Source organism: Pseudopodoces humilis, chromosome 7, assembly GCF_049639895.1.
Source record: "Pseudopodoces humilis isolate 2021_Gansu_Grassland_sample_001 chromosome 7, ASM4963989v1, whole genome shotgun sequence".
In the NCBI taxonomy this organism is placed as follows: Eukaryota; Metazoa; Chordata; class Aves; order Passeriformes; family Paridae; genus Pseudopodoces; species Pseudopodoces humilis.
Genome location: NC_142206.1, coordinates 10,761,400 through 10,774,904, shown reverse-complemented (window position 1 = coordinate 10,774,904; position 13,505 = coordinate 10,761,400). Strand labels below are relative to the sequence as shown.

General features: G+C 46.6%; 1 protein-coding gene across 1 annotated transcript; it reads left to right on the top strand.

Moving 5' to 3' along the window:
* Positions 1-9,625: 9,625 nt before the first annotated feature.
* DBX1 (developing brain homeobox 1) lies at positions 9,626-13,205 on the top strand. The gene is made up of 4 exons (XM_005531589.1): positions 9,626-9,977; positions 10,447-10,548; positions 12,257-12,459; positions 12,834-13,205. Exons 1-4 carry the CDS (start codon positions 9,626-9,628, stop codon positions 13,203-13,205), a joined length of 1,029 nt encoding a protein of 342 aa, XP_005531646.1.
* Positions 13,206-13,505: the final 300 nt, after the last annotated feature.

Genomic DNA, 13,505 nt, shown 5'->3' with positions numbered 1-13,505 from the left:
TGCATATTGTTTATAGTGCATAACTGATAACTGAGCTTCTCTAGTCATGGTTAAAATCTACTTAAAAACAGGAGTCGTGTGCACTCCGGAATTTAAATGAAGAGGAAAAAAAAAACAAAGTGCACATTCTTAAAAAGCTATATGTAATTACTTGCCTTTCTTGCTTAAATACAGCTTGATTTGAAAATACATCATAAACTAAATAAACCCTGTGATTTAACAGCAAGTCCTCATGAAACCATCACTTAAAACACAGATAAGAAAGTTAGAGATGTAGTTTTTTACCTTTAAAACATTCTTCATGGTGAACTTGGGAAGAGAAGGAAGGAAAAAACTTCTTGGCCACATGGCCCCAGCACGGAGGGACATCCCAAATCCCTGTCAGGAGAGCCTAAAACTCCTCAGCCCAGGAGGATGACTTGACTTGTCTGTTTTTGTGGGTTTTTTCCATGTGGCCAGACAATTGACTTGTGTACTGGAGTCCGTTTCCCAATGTAAAGAGCAAGCTGGAATGTGCTGACTTCTTGGACACACTACAAGTGGGGTGAAAAAGAGTTGCAGTATGTTAGAGAGTATGTCATCCCTACCTTTTCCATCAGAGCAGAGGCCTATACTCACCTGGATATGATGCTAAATGGAAAATAGGATTCCCCCCCAAACCTTTCATACAAAGCTTATATATTTTTCTTGGAAATAGCCAGACTGTTTCACAGCCCTGTTTCATCTGTGCAGAGCTCAAATATCCCAGTTTTCAATTTTGAACTCAGCCAGTCCAGTCTGAAGTCAATCCTATTTTGCACTGTGGGGCTTGGGACCAGATGCAAACCTTTGTGTGTACCAATCTTTCCAAAGAGAGACCTCTGATTACTGATTCAACCTGCTAAGGTCAGTACACCTCATAAATCTGATTATTATTTCATCCTTCTTAAAACAGTCTTTTAAGTTTTAAGTCTGGACACCAGAACTGAGATCAAAAAGCCATCTTCTCTTTGGCTACAGGACACTGTGGAAATAGCAGAAGGTAACAAGGAGATATTTTTCATTTTTCCTCTCACAAATCTGGAGACAGTTACCATATACACAGCAGAGGATGGAAATTTTCGATACTGTCCAGCCTGCTCCTGCTTCTGCTATGAGTGCAGAAGGGAAAAGGGCCAGACATGAATTGCCATGGCACAGAAGTCCTGTGTTGCTGCTTGAACTACCCTGAGAGAGATCACAGTCAGCAGCGTAGTCCTGTCTCTACACATTCCCTCCTGCTGATTTATTTATCTGTAGGAGCAGGAGACATTCACCAAAAAAGGGGGATAAAAATTTTTTTATATAAAACCATTAGGAAAAGTTAGATAAAGTTTGGTAGGTGAGGGACTAAACTTCCATTTAAGACCTATGACAGAACAATTTAAAAGACACTAGAGAAATACCCCTTATCCCAGTATATCTATGAATGAGGAGGATGCTAATGTAGCTTAAAGCTACATTAATTTCCTCTCTCTTGACCTTCCTTGGTCTGATGAGTCACAGCCAGAGTATGGGTCCTCAAAAAGAGTGATGTCCTTTGCCAGGACAACATGACTTTATCATATTTCATGAAGTTGAACTTTAAATCTGCTAAATCCCACTTGATGCTTCTAAAGACCTTATTAGAGACATATAATTTGATGTACTTCACCCACTTACATTTTTAATGAACAAGGAAAAACAGAGAAAAAAAAAAGACAAAGATCATGACATGATGACAGCCAAAAATGTGAATTCGACCATTAAAACGTGGTTTTTGTAAAGTACTTCTCATTGCTACAGGTGTGACAAGAAACCTGATAAAAGCTGTTTCATCTTATGAAGATCCCCTTCAAACATCCTAGCTATCTCATTCTAACAGCTGTCTTTGATATTTCCCCCTGCAGTACCAAAACAGTTCTGACAAAGTCCTGAAAGGAGACAAGTACATTCAAATTCTTCTAGGGCTTAACCCCACTGCATTGAAATTACCATGGGTTTTGCCCCTGACTTCAGCCCTGACAGAACAAGCAACATTCTCAGGCCAAAGGCATGGGGAAAAGCTTTTCTACAACTCTCTTTACATGCTCACATTCTCCTTAGACCCAGAGATTTCCATTTGCTTTCAGAGAGCTGAAGGCATAAATGGGCAACACACTTCGCTGTGTATCTGTCCGATCTCATGGCTGCTGGAACAGAAGTAGGGTGTTTTCCTCTGTTTGTCAGAAAGAAACACAATTCTCTGAGAAAGGATGTACTTTCTGCAGGTTGGGGAAGCTCCCAGGAAAAAGGCCTCAGCTATTTCAAGAAAGATTTTCAAGGTCCAGTGTTGGGATGCTGGTAATTGGGTTCTTTTCCCCGGGACTGAGAGTGACGAGACAGAGGCTGTTTCTTGTATTCAGACTTGGTTGTTTATTCTTCTCTTATCTATATTACATATATACAGAGTACAAGGAGCTATATATACTAAGATAGAGAGGTGCAAAATGGCTAACAAAGAATCTCTTCAAGGTCTTTTATATGTCTATTTGTCCAATTAACAAATGTCAAGTAAATTATTTTTGTTAGTGACCCAATGACCCGACACCTGTGTGCTGCACTGTGGCATTTTCTATCGAATCACTTATTATTACCCAAAATCTCTAGAAGAAGATGAAGAAGGAAGAAGGAGAAAGGGACAACACCCTAAGTCCTCCATCTTGTCTCATTTTCTAAAATAGCTTAAACCTTAAACTCTATCTTTCTCACCCAGTGACTTAAGAAAACTCTCTACTTACACACTTACACACTCACATCCCCAGTTTCTCTATTTAACTTTGACAGCTGTCTCAGTGGTGTTATGTAAAACTCAGTGCTCTCTTGGGTGTCAGAGCCAGGTATCACAGATAAGGGCACATTTTCTGTGCCTTTGACCCAAACAGTCCAGGATCTCATCAGCTTTTCTTGATGATTAAATGGAAAAGCCCTGGACTTCAGGAAGCTGCACCACTTGCAAAGCGAAGCCCAGAAGGGTGGTCCTGTTCTAGTCTCCAGGATGAGCCAAGTGTTTTCTGAGGAGAACAGCTCTTTCTCACAAGTGGAGATCCAGTGGAAAAACTCCTGGTTTTGCAGGAATCCAGTCATCCTGAATTTTGATACCCACCCTTGAGAATCCTGAAGAGACGTCCATGATGCCTAAGACTATGAAGATATTAATGCCTTGGGTATTATTGCTCCTTGGTTTTCTGTACCTGAAGCAGCTCACTTGGTAAAAGCATCCCCAAGGGACAACAGAAATACAGCAATTTTCATTCATCTCACTTCCCATTTTACACAAAGCAACTGGGTGCAGAGCACATGGGCCATATGGCCCAGGGTTTGCTAACTCATTTCTCAGTGGTTCTATGAAGGCGAACTCTGAGGGGCAGTTTGTCATTCTTCTGTCAGAGCTCCAGAGATCAAACACACTCCACATCAACATCTACAAGAATAGCTTCATATTTCTGGAAACCAAGCATTTTGTCTTTATTAAACACGTCCACACAGTTAGTCTCATCTTCTATGGATGCAGGACACTTGACCAGCACCTTGTCGACAAGAACATAGCTGTGGTCAGGGCATGGTCTGTAATGGAACCATTTAACTGCAAATTCATAGCTTAAAGGACAAGGTCACAAGTGCAATACTTACAAGAAGAAAACACTAAATGCCTGGGGAAGCTGATGATCAAAATATGTTGGCATTCACTTTTTTTTTTTTTTTTAAGATATTCCCTCATTTCAATTGTGAGAGCATTAGGGTATTCCAGCAAGGAAATTTTGCATTTGTGTTAACTAAAGAACTGTTACACGGTATTTGAGTTTCCTTTCCTTCCTTATCACATGGCTTTGGGTCCCACCAAATGAATCACAGGTGAATCCCTGTTAAAGGACCTTTCAGCACCTTCACTTAGGACTCAGAGAGAAACAGTCTCTCCACAACAGCTATTTTTGCCACTGAATCATGACATCTGAAGGTAATTTCACCTAGAAGGAGCAAAGTGAGCCTCCCAGCCTACCACCATCCTTTTGGCTACGAGCACACTGCTTGGGGAAGGCTTTCCATTGGGTAAAGTATTTACAGGTACCTGGGCTCTCATCAAGATCTCTCTTCTGAGTCTGCCTTATAAACCTTCCCAAAGAGACTTAAGCCCAAAGGAAGTGAAGCATCAATTGGCTGGTATGGAAGAATTAAAGGGGTTGAGGGTTGATGCTCTAGCCCTCTTAAGAAAAGGTGGACAAAAAAAAGAAGGTCCTGGTTTTATCCTACAGTAGCAATTCTGTTCTTTCTCTGAGAGACAGAGGTCCTTGTGTGATGTTCCAGCCTGCAGAGGTGTAGAGAACAGCCTTTAAATCCATTCTTGTGGCAGACACCAAGGGAGTGTGTGGGCTCAAAGACCCTCAGTTCAAGGTGACAGCAAACTCTCAGATTTTCTAAAATCCACCCCAGGACATACTCATTCTCCTGCTGAATTGTTCTGAGAGTCCTGTCCTCCAAAGAAAGTTGTCCTTCCTGTCATAACCTGGAGAGTGAAGAACAGAACTGCATCTTAATGAGTGGAAAAGTCAGGGGATCTTCAAGTCCCAGCACTTAAAATTGCCCACTGCAGAGAGATTTCAGTGGATCAATCAGCAGAGAAATTTGCCACCATCATAAGCAAAGGATCACAACTTCAGTTTGCAGTGAGGAGGTAGGAGTACTCTTAAGGAATTATTTGAAAGACAAAAGGAGTTTTAGTTCTTCTGACCTACTTAAGCAACATGAGAGAAATATGTTTTTGAGAAAATAAATGGACAAGTTTCATGTTTCATATCATCCTCCTCCACATTTCATCTGCACAGTCTAATTTGGAAATCTTGGAAATCTCTTGAGGCAGAGACCACAACTGAAACAAACAGGACCCTGTCCACCAACATCTGAAATCCAAACAGCCACTGCCCAATTCCCAACAAGGTTCCACTGGGCCAAGTAATCAAGAAATCAAGGCAGCAAATAAACCATCATATTTTATTTTGCAAATCCTAGCTCTCCAAAATGTGCCAATATTGGTTTGTGAAAGGAACTATTTTTAAGGAGGTTGTGTGGATGTTTATTAGACAGATCAGTGGAGAAGAAGGAAGGGGGATTGTTCAACCCCAGATTATATTTTAAAACAAAGGTGGAGGCTGGAGAGAGGATAAAAGGATGAAATGGACAAAAATAATCAATTTTGGAAGAAAGGATGCAAATTAAACAGTCTTGGAAGGAGTTAGTAAAGTGCAAGCAAGACACAGAGACTAAACTAAAGTTAATTACTTTTGACATGATCAGATCATCTGGTTGCATTTCAGGCTGCGTGCACTCTGGGCTGGCCAGCATGAATGGAGAGGGAAAAAAAAGTAACTCTCCCCTCGAGGTCCCTTTGCCAAGTCTGGGCTGTGTGCTCTGTCCAAGATCCCTCTTTCTTTGCGCAAAGAGAGAGGGGGAGAGGAGAGAGAAACACAGTTAACCACCTGTCAGGGCTGAGGACACAATAAGGCAGCCCCCAAAAGAGCTTTTCATGCATGCGTAATATATTTGTTCAGCTATTCACTTAATGAAGCTGATAAATGTGATGCAAAACAATAGTCAAGTTAATCTATTTAGTAAAATGTTTTGAGACTCTCAGGCGATGTTAAGGAGGGTAGTGTGTTCAGGGACATTTTCATTTCAATACGCTCATCTCTCCCCTCTTAGGGGGGTTTCAAGCAACCTATGTGAATATAATTTCTTATAAATGTGTCTTTAATGGATTTAATTCACCCTTGCCAGCTGTTTTTTTAGCTATTTTGTAAGAGCAAAACAAACGTGCCAGGCTTGGAAAGCTAGTTAAAATTAGTTTCGGTCACTGGGGCCAAGCTATATTTCCTGCAAACCATCTGCTTGATTGGCACAATAGAAGGATTTTCAAGAAAAGGGGGGGATCTAGAAGAGCTTTGAACGAACCAACAGTTGCTGCTCCTTGTGCTTGAATTCTAAAGGTGAAGACTTAGGTGTCTTAATACAGCCTCGCCCCCGCAGCCTCCATTCAAGCTGCCGGCGTGGTCGTTGAACATCGTTAGGGAGCTGGGACACAGCAGAGACTGAGCATTCCTCCCCTCTCTCTCAGGCCCCTCTCCGGCGGAAGAAAAAAAGGAAAAACACAAAAAAAGCAAACAAAACAAAAAAAACCAAACAAACAAAGCAAAAGGTGTGGAGGGAGAAAATAACCTAAAAGGTGCACACACACACATTCGCACCGCAGCTTTCTGGAAGAAGCGGGCATTGTGGGCCCGGGCAGCCATGGGAGGCGCGGAGAGGCTGGTCCCTTGTGGAGCGGCTCCCGGCTTGGGGAGGGAGGGACGAGAAGTTCGGCTTCCACCTGATTGCGGGAAGCGGCCCGGCAGAGGCAGGGGCTGTCCCGGGGAGGGTGTCCCGCGTGGGGCCGTGCCGTGGCGGTGATTGAGACGTCCGTCTCCTGGGGCCAGGGATGCGGGAGAGCGATGGGGCTCCGAGCGTGACTCCGAGCCGCCGGGGGGGTGTCGGCCCGGCCCTGCCCAGCCCTTTGGTCTCCGGATTTGAAGTGCTGGCTCTCCCAATTTCATGCGGATTACCAGCCTCGGACCGGGACACACGCAGCTTCTACCCCCACCTCCCCCTCCCTACCCCTCACCCGCCGGCAGTTTTGGATTTGAGCTCTTTTTCCTTTTTTTTTTTTTTTTTTTTTTTTTTTTTTTTTTAACTTGACAAAGAAAGTGAGTGACTTTTAAGAAAAAAAATTTGAAGATAACGACATTAAAATGAATGGCAGGAAACACAAAACTGCCTGAGCATAGGTCAAACGGCATTAGTCACAGGTTTTATCCTGAGACATTAGAGTTCCCTTTCTCTTAAATGATCACTGCCTTTGAAAAGAAACTTCCAAAGGAGATCTCTTAAAATAAGATCCTTTCGTCTGATTTCTTGGTTTCTTATGGTCTATCTTCCCTTTCAATAGATGTCTAGTCCCTTTTGCCGTGGTGCTTAAGGAATTCTTTATGAGTGTGCTCGGACGCATCACAAGGAACGGGGTCCACGCGTGCCCCAGCATGCGTTTGACCCAACCTTCCCGAAAATGTCAGCCCCTCTTTTTTAAAACCAGAGAAATTAGCAGCAGTTGGTCTATAGTGAGACAAAATGGCCCCAATGTATATGTAAAGAAAGGAGTAAATCATCTCAAAGGAAACGTATAATGACTAAAAAACGAAGTGTTCTCGGAGCAGCCGGGCGGAGCTCATTTGGAAAGCGCCGGGATCGGGGGACGGCTTCGAGAGGGGCAGGGAGCAAGGCACAGAGATGGGACCCGGAGCTGGCGGGGTGCCAGGTAATTATTTTATTGGGAAAGCCCCGTTTGCTTTTTGCATTCGCTACTGTCCCGCTCGCTTGCTAAATAACACCTCGAGAGCAGTGCTGCGCAGAAACGGGGCTTGAGGTAACAACGGAGTGTCCTGAGTGGGGGCGAGGGGGAACTGAGCCCGGAGCAGGGCGGGGAAGCCCCTGCTCCCCCTGGAACCCCCGACACCGGAGGCCTGAACGGGGCAGAGGGGCAGTTGGCAGGACCTGTCTGCATCCCCGAGCCCCCTGTGCTCTGCCCACGCCTTCCTTCCCTTTTTTCTTTACCTGCTAAGCATCAAGACCAACAAAACTGGGAAGCGGAGAAAAAACTCCAGAGAGGTTTTATGTCAAAGTGATGCTTTCAGACTTTCCAAGTCAGGTCTGCAGGTGTTCGCCTGCTGGGGGCCAGCTAACAGCACGGGGAAAGCTTGTCAGGATCATACAGTTTCCAGGGCTGACTCCATCTTCTCTAATAAATAACTTTTTGATTTGAATCAAGGGAGAGGTTTAACAGACTTTCTTTCTTCCCTAATGTGATATAAATCGCAGATGCACTTTTATTGAATGGTTAAAGCATCGACATGGAGATAATCAACACAAAACGTCCGGACAAAAACCATCGAAAGAAATAAAGCTGGTTAATAAGATTTTTGAGAAAGCTTTGTGTTAAGAAGTAGAAAGGGAAAACAGCTGAAGGTGACAGTTAGTTCATGGTTAATAGGATAAAGGCTGCATGGTTGAGCTGCACACTTCTGCTTGCAAAGGTTCAGACACACCAAAGGGCTGAATGGGGTGCTTTTAAAACATAGGACATTTAACACATCTGTTACAGTCTTTAACAGAGAAATCAGGTAAAACCACTCTCAATAGTCGCTTTCATCATCCAAAGGAGATGATTCATCTTCCAAAGGAGACTAACTACGCTTGCGCCTATTTCCATTTTTTGCCACCACAAACAAAACCTCTCTGCCAGTAAAATCCCTGTTTACTACTTTCCTGTTAGACGATGTCATTTGTCCCTTGCACCAAAGTTAGGGGACTCCGGGCTCCGTCGCACTGAACGACGCACCTTCCGAAAACCTGCACACGTGCGCAGATAAAAAGTGAGATCAGGTGAATTTGTCTGCTTCAAGCCATCGACACTCAGACAAGCACTCGGATAACTTCAGCCAAAAGGATCTAAACTCTACAAAATTGTCTTCATTTTTGCAGCTGGAGGGTACCAATTCCCACTATTTTGAACGTAGATAAGCTACAGAAGAGCAACAGACTGAGAACCGGAAGGTGTTGTTCTGGTCCCACAAAGCTGTCCAGGTCTCTCCTGTATGCAATACTCAAATTTTGTGGAAGCAGGCTTCTCACCAGCCAGATCAAGGCTCACAATTCAGTCTGGGCAAACCTCTTGCCTGAGCACAAGTACACAAGACTTTTACAAAGCTCAGATCTTGAAAGGAGAGATTGACACTGCAAATATGCCTTATTCCGGGCCTTTGATGAAATAGAAAACCAAACCCATCTACACACTAATTCTGCCTCATACTAATAGCAGGAACAGAATATGTTCAAACCCTCCAAAAGTGTTTCTCCCTCAACAAAGCTTAGTTCCATGTTTTCTAATTTGTATTTTCAAGTTCACAAAACCAGTGCTTTTCCTAGAGTCTGCAGATAAGTTTATATGAATATTTATTGATTTATTTCCTAAACTCAGCAGGGGAGCAACAAATAAATTTAGTGCTTTCTTTAAATAATTCCCTTTCTACGAGGCGAGGTGTCATTTGAAACTTTAAAATAGGCATTTAATTAGCCTGTGTGTGTTGCCTCTGAACAAAACCCTGCTGGGAGCCTTTGGAGCGCTGTATTCCAAAGAGGCGGTCAATATGCAAAATTGATGACTACACTTTCTTTGTGGCTGGGCCATTGTGCCCTGGTTGCTTATGAAGTCTAATCCAATCATAAATTGCAGCCCCGGACCAATGGAGAAGCCGGGAGCTCGCCCTGAATGAAGCTCAAGTGGAGAACTTTGTTGAACCCCATTGTTGGGGCTGTCACTTTTGAAAGAGCCTCAGCGGGGCTGACCACTATAAAACCCATGGTCCAGGAGGAAGGGGCAGAGAGAACCCCGCCAGACTCGCTGGCTGGATCTTTACCAACCCAGGTTTGCAAAGCAGAAAAGAAAAGCAAACAAACAAATAAGCAGGCGAGCTGCCCCAGCCCGGCTCCGCGGACGGCCCCTGCGATGATGTTCCCCAGCCTCATCTCCCCTCCAGCTGTCTACCCCAGCCTCCTCCGGCCGACCCCCACCCTCACCTTGCCTCAGTCACTGCAGTCGGCTTTTTCCAGCCATTCCAGCTTCCTGGTGGAAGATTTAATCCGGATCAGCAGGCCCACCAGCTACCTGCCCAGGACTGCCCCCGCACCCAGCATGTCCCCTCCAGCCTCGGCGGCCAGGACGGACTCGGGGACGCCGGAGCTCCCCAGCTCCACCAACGCCAGCTCCAGGAGGATCTGTTCGCCACAGACTTCCAGCAGCGACTCCACTTTCCTGAAGTTTGGAGTCAACGCCATCCTCTCCTCCACACCCCGAGCCGGTAAGCGGGGCACACCCCGAGCTGCCGCCGGCCGCGGCTCCGGGCGCTGGAGACACACCGTCCTCAGGAGGGGGGTGCCGGGCGAGGGGCAGCGAAGAGAGGCGGTTTAGGAAAAGTCCCGAGCTGCAGAGCCCCCCGTCATGGCTCAGATTTCAAGGGCGAGGGGCAGCGCTGCCGGCGGCCGGTCCCTCTCCGGGACGGGAGGAGGAGGAGGAGGGAGGGCTCCCAGAAGCGAGTTCCCCGGGACTGTCTTATGGCTGACTCTGTCCTCACGAGTGCCGCTTTGCTGGCAAAACCAGCAGAAGTGCCACTTTCCCCCGGCCGTTCCGAGTTCAGTCTGGCTCTTTTATTTTTTTCTAAAAGTACCACAGCATTGGACTCCAGACCGAGCGACAGAACCCAACCTTGCCGTCGGTCTAGTCCAACTGGCAGGTTTTCTCCGATTAATTTAATTTTATTTATTTACTAGAAACCTCTCCTGCGTTGCTTCAGAGCGTCCCGCCAAAGACTTTCTCCTTTCCGTACTTTGAAGGATCCTTCCAGCCCTTTCTCAGATCTTCCTATTTCCCAGGTAGGTGTTTAAAAGTGTCCCTGTGTGCGGGCGGGCCCCTCTGCCGGCACAGCCCCGTGATTTCTCCCCGTCCCTGCGTTCCCCCCGGCGGGGTTATGCCGCAGTTCAGAGGTTGGAGGGAGTACAACATTCAAGCATCAGTCGCGCCAATTTGCTGCCCGATTTAGCACAGGCAGTGACTGCCTGACATTCCCTGCCCGCTCCCCCCGCTGATCCGCAAATTAGCCGGGATTGTCACGGTCCCGAGGCGAGGCGGGTCCCTCCCTCCCTCCCTCCCTCCCTGCCTGCCTCCCTCCCTCCCTGCCTGCCTCCCTCCCTCCCTGCCGGCCGGCGCTGACGTTTCAGCACCACGAGGAGCGATCAGCTCCCGCCGCCGCCCGAGCTCCGCGACCGAGCAAGGTGGGCGGCAGGGAGGGATAGAGAGAGGGAGGGAGCCTGTGGGTGTCCCCCGAACTTTCTGTGGAACGGGGGGATCCAGCGAGCTGCGGGAGCGGAGTGACTGCCCTGCTCCGCCTCCGCCGCGTCTTTATCCTCTGCTCCATCACCTCCGCCGCCTACCAGCCCTTCCCTCCTTCATCTTCCCGGTTACACCGTCAAACAACACGGGAAAGGCGAGAAAGCAGGCCACAGGGCTGTGATTGTCACAGCACCCAAGTATTATGATACTGAGAGAACAATTAAAAAAAAAAAAAAACAAAAACCAAAAACACCCGAAATCTAATTACACAAACAAGCTATGAATTTAAAAAGAAAACGGGGAAAGGGAAAGAGCAAAAAAAAAAATAATAACCTAAGCTCTTCTATTCATCCTCCGGATAATGGAATTTGCTTCCTTTCTCCAGCATGTGAATAGCCTAACAAAAACAACTTGAGCTTTATAAATAGCTTTTCATGTCCATTTAATGAAAATGATTTCTGGAAAGAGACGATTGTGCCATCAGTATTCTCCCGAGGAGCCTGGCATGCCGTTGTGTTTAGTTTGAAAGTGTAAATCTCTTTTGTTCCAGTAATATATGGCGTTAGCTGCTTGTCCTCAGTCTTTTTCTGTTAGTTCATTACTACACAATTACCATTCACGCTTCATTAGCATCTCTGTCTCTCCTGGGGGGGTTCTTCCCCTCCTTTTTTTTTTTAAAGGCGAAACTCTGCCCTTTTTTATCATACTAATGCCATTGGGAACCAGGCAGTGTGCTAATTAGCTGCTACTTTTCATGTCTTCGAATTGATTCTCCAACTTTGGAAGGGGGGGGGGGGAGGGATAGAGAAGAGATTATTATAAAAAGATGAATACTGATTGATCAAAACTGCATCTGAAGAGGAGCGGTTTTGTTCGGAATCAGAAAAGTCCTCATTTTCATCTCCAGCATAATAAAGCATCTGAAATGATAAAAGCATCTGAAAAAAAAATCAAATGCTTCTGAGTGGGAGGGAGAGCTTTTTTATTATACCTCTATCTTAGCCTGTACGCTTCGCTTTGCCTTTTCAGGCCGGGGACCTTTGAATCTCCCAACAAAACCGGCCACCATTGACACATTTTCCACATTTGAGTTGATAGATCTAATCCCGGCGATCGCTGCCTGAAAGGGGGATGGTTGGTTAAGCTTAAATCTCCTTTTCACGGCCCCAGGTTGATGAGGGCTCCCGAAGGGCAGGGAGGGATGGTGGGGGCCGGTCCCGCACTGCTCAGTGCCGTATGTCTCTCCCACAGCCGCCTCCACCGTGGTCCCCATCCCTGGCACCTTCTCCTGGCCGCTGGCTGCCAGGGGCAAGCCCCGCCGGGGGATGCTGCGCCGCGCCGTCTTCTCTGATGTCCAGCGCAAGGCACTGGAGAAGATGTTCCAGAAACAGAAGTACATCAGCAAACCTGACAGGAAGAAGCTGGCAGCCAAGCTGGGCCTCAAGGACTCACAGGTGAGAGGGGCACCAGGTGGGGGGAGGGCAGAGAGTGTGTGGGGAGCCAAGATCCCCCACTCCCTGGAGGCAGCTTGAGAGCAGTAGGGGAGAAGTGGATGGGAGCAGGGAGAAGGAAACGGGAGCAGGGAGAACACCCAAAGCAAGTCAGAGGTGATCAACAGAGCCAAAAATATCACAATTCCCATCTGGGTGAGTTGGACCACAGCCTGATTGCCCCTGAGCTCTCTCCTAGGGTCCTCCAAAGATCAGATTCTGTGGCTCCTGTTAGCTTCAGTATGGGCATGTGCAGGGTTTTGAGAGTGCAGCCAAAACACCTTTTCTGGTCCCTGTTTTACTGAACTGTTTCACTCCTTTGTTGCTTTGTCCCTTAGGTGAAGATCTGGTTTCAGAACAGGAGGATGAAATGGAGGAATTCCAAAGAAAGAGAGCTCCTCTCCTCTGGTGGCTGCAGAGAACAGACCCTACCCACCAAGTTCAACCCTCACCCAGACCTCAGTGACGTAGGCAAGAAGTGTTCAGGAGAGGAGGAGGAGGAAGTTCCCCCCATGTGCCCACCCAGCCCCCAGCATCCCCTAACCTACCACCAGTCCCCAGATCATCTACACCTGAGGGACAGACTGGACTCCCAGATGTCTCCTTCTCCATCCCATTCTAGCAGCCCCAGCAAACCTTCAGACTTCTCAGACTCAGAGGAAGAGGATGATGAAGGGGAAGAAGAAGAGGAGGAGATAACAGTCTCTTAGGTCACTTGCCTGCCCCTACCATCACATGAGGACACTGCAAAGATGTAAATAAACCAGAGTGCTATAAATTGAAGAGGTGCTGTCCCACCCCAATGTCCACATGCTTCTTCAGTGCGGGTTCTTTATCACAACAGCTGCAAGACTTCTTTCTCACTGGTATTCCTCATTTTGCACCATGAGGAGGTTTTCATACTCATAATGTCTGCCCAACTTTTCATAACTCTCTGCTTAGCAATCAATATCTGCTCAATTAGCTACCTTCTCCCAAAAAACACGTAACAGGCAGCTCCTGGCTCTACA

Excerpts from the sequence above, each read along its gene's own strand:
- DBX1 (XM_005531589.1), top strand. The coding sequence starts at position 9,626 with ATGATGTTCCCCAGCCTCATCTCCCCTCCAGCTGTCTACCCCAGCCTC. Across the intron at positions 9,978-10,446 it reads CTCCTCCACACCCCGAGCCG|AAACCTCTCCTGCGTTGCTT; the intron begins GTAAGCGGGGCA and ends TTTATTTACTAG. Across the intron at positions 10,549-12,256 it reads CAGATCTTCCTATTTCCCAG|CCGCCTCCACCGTGGTCCCC; the intron begins GTAGGTGTTTAA and ends TCTCTCCCACAG.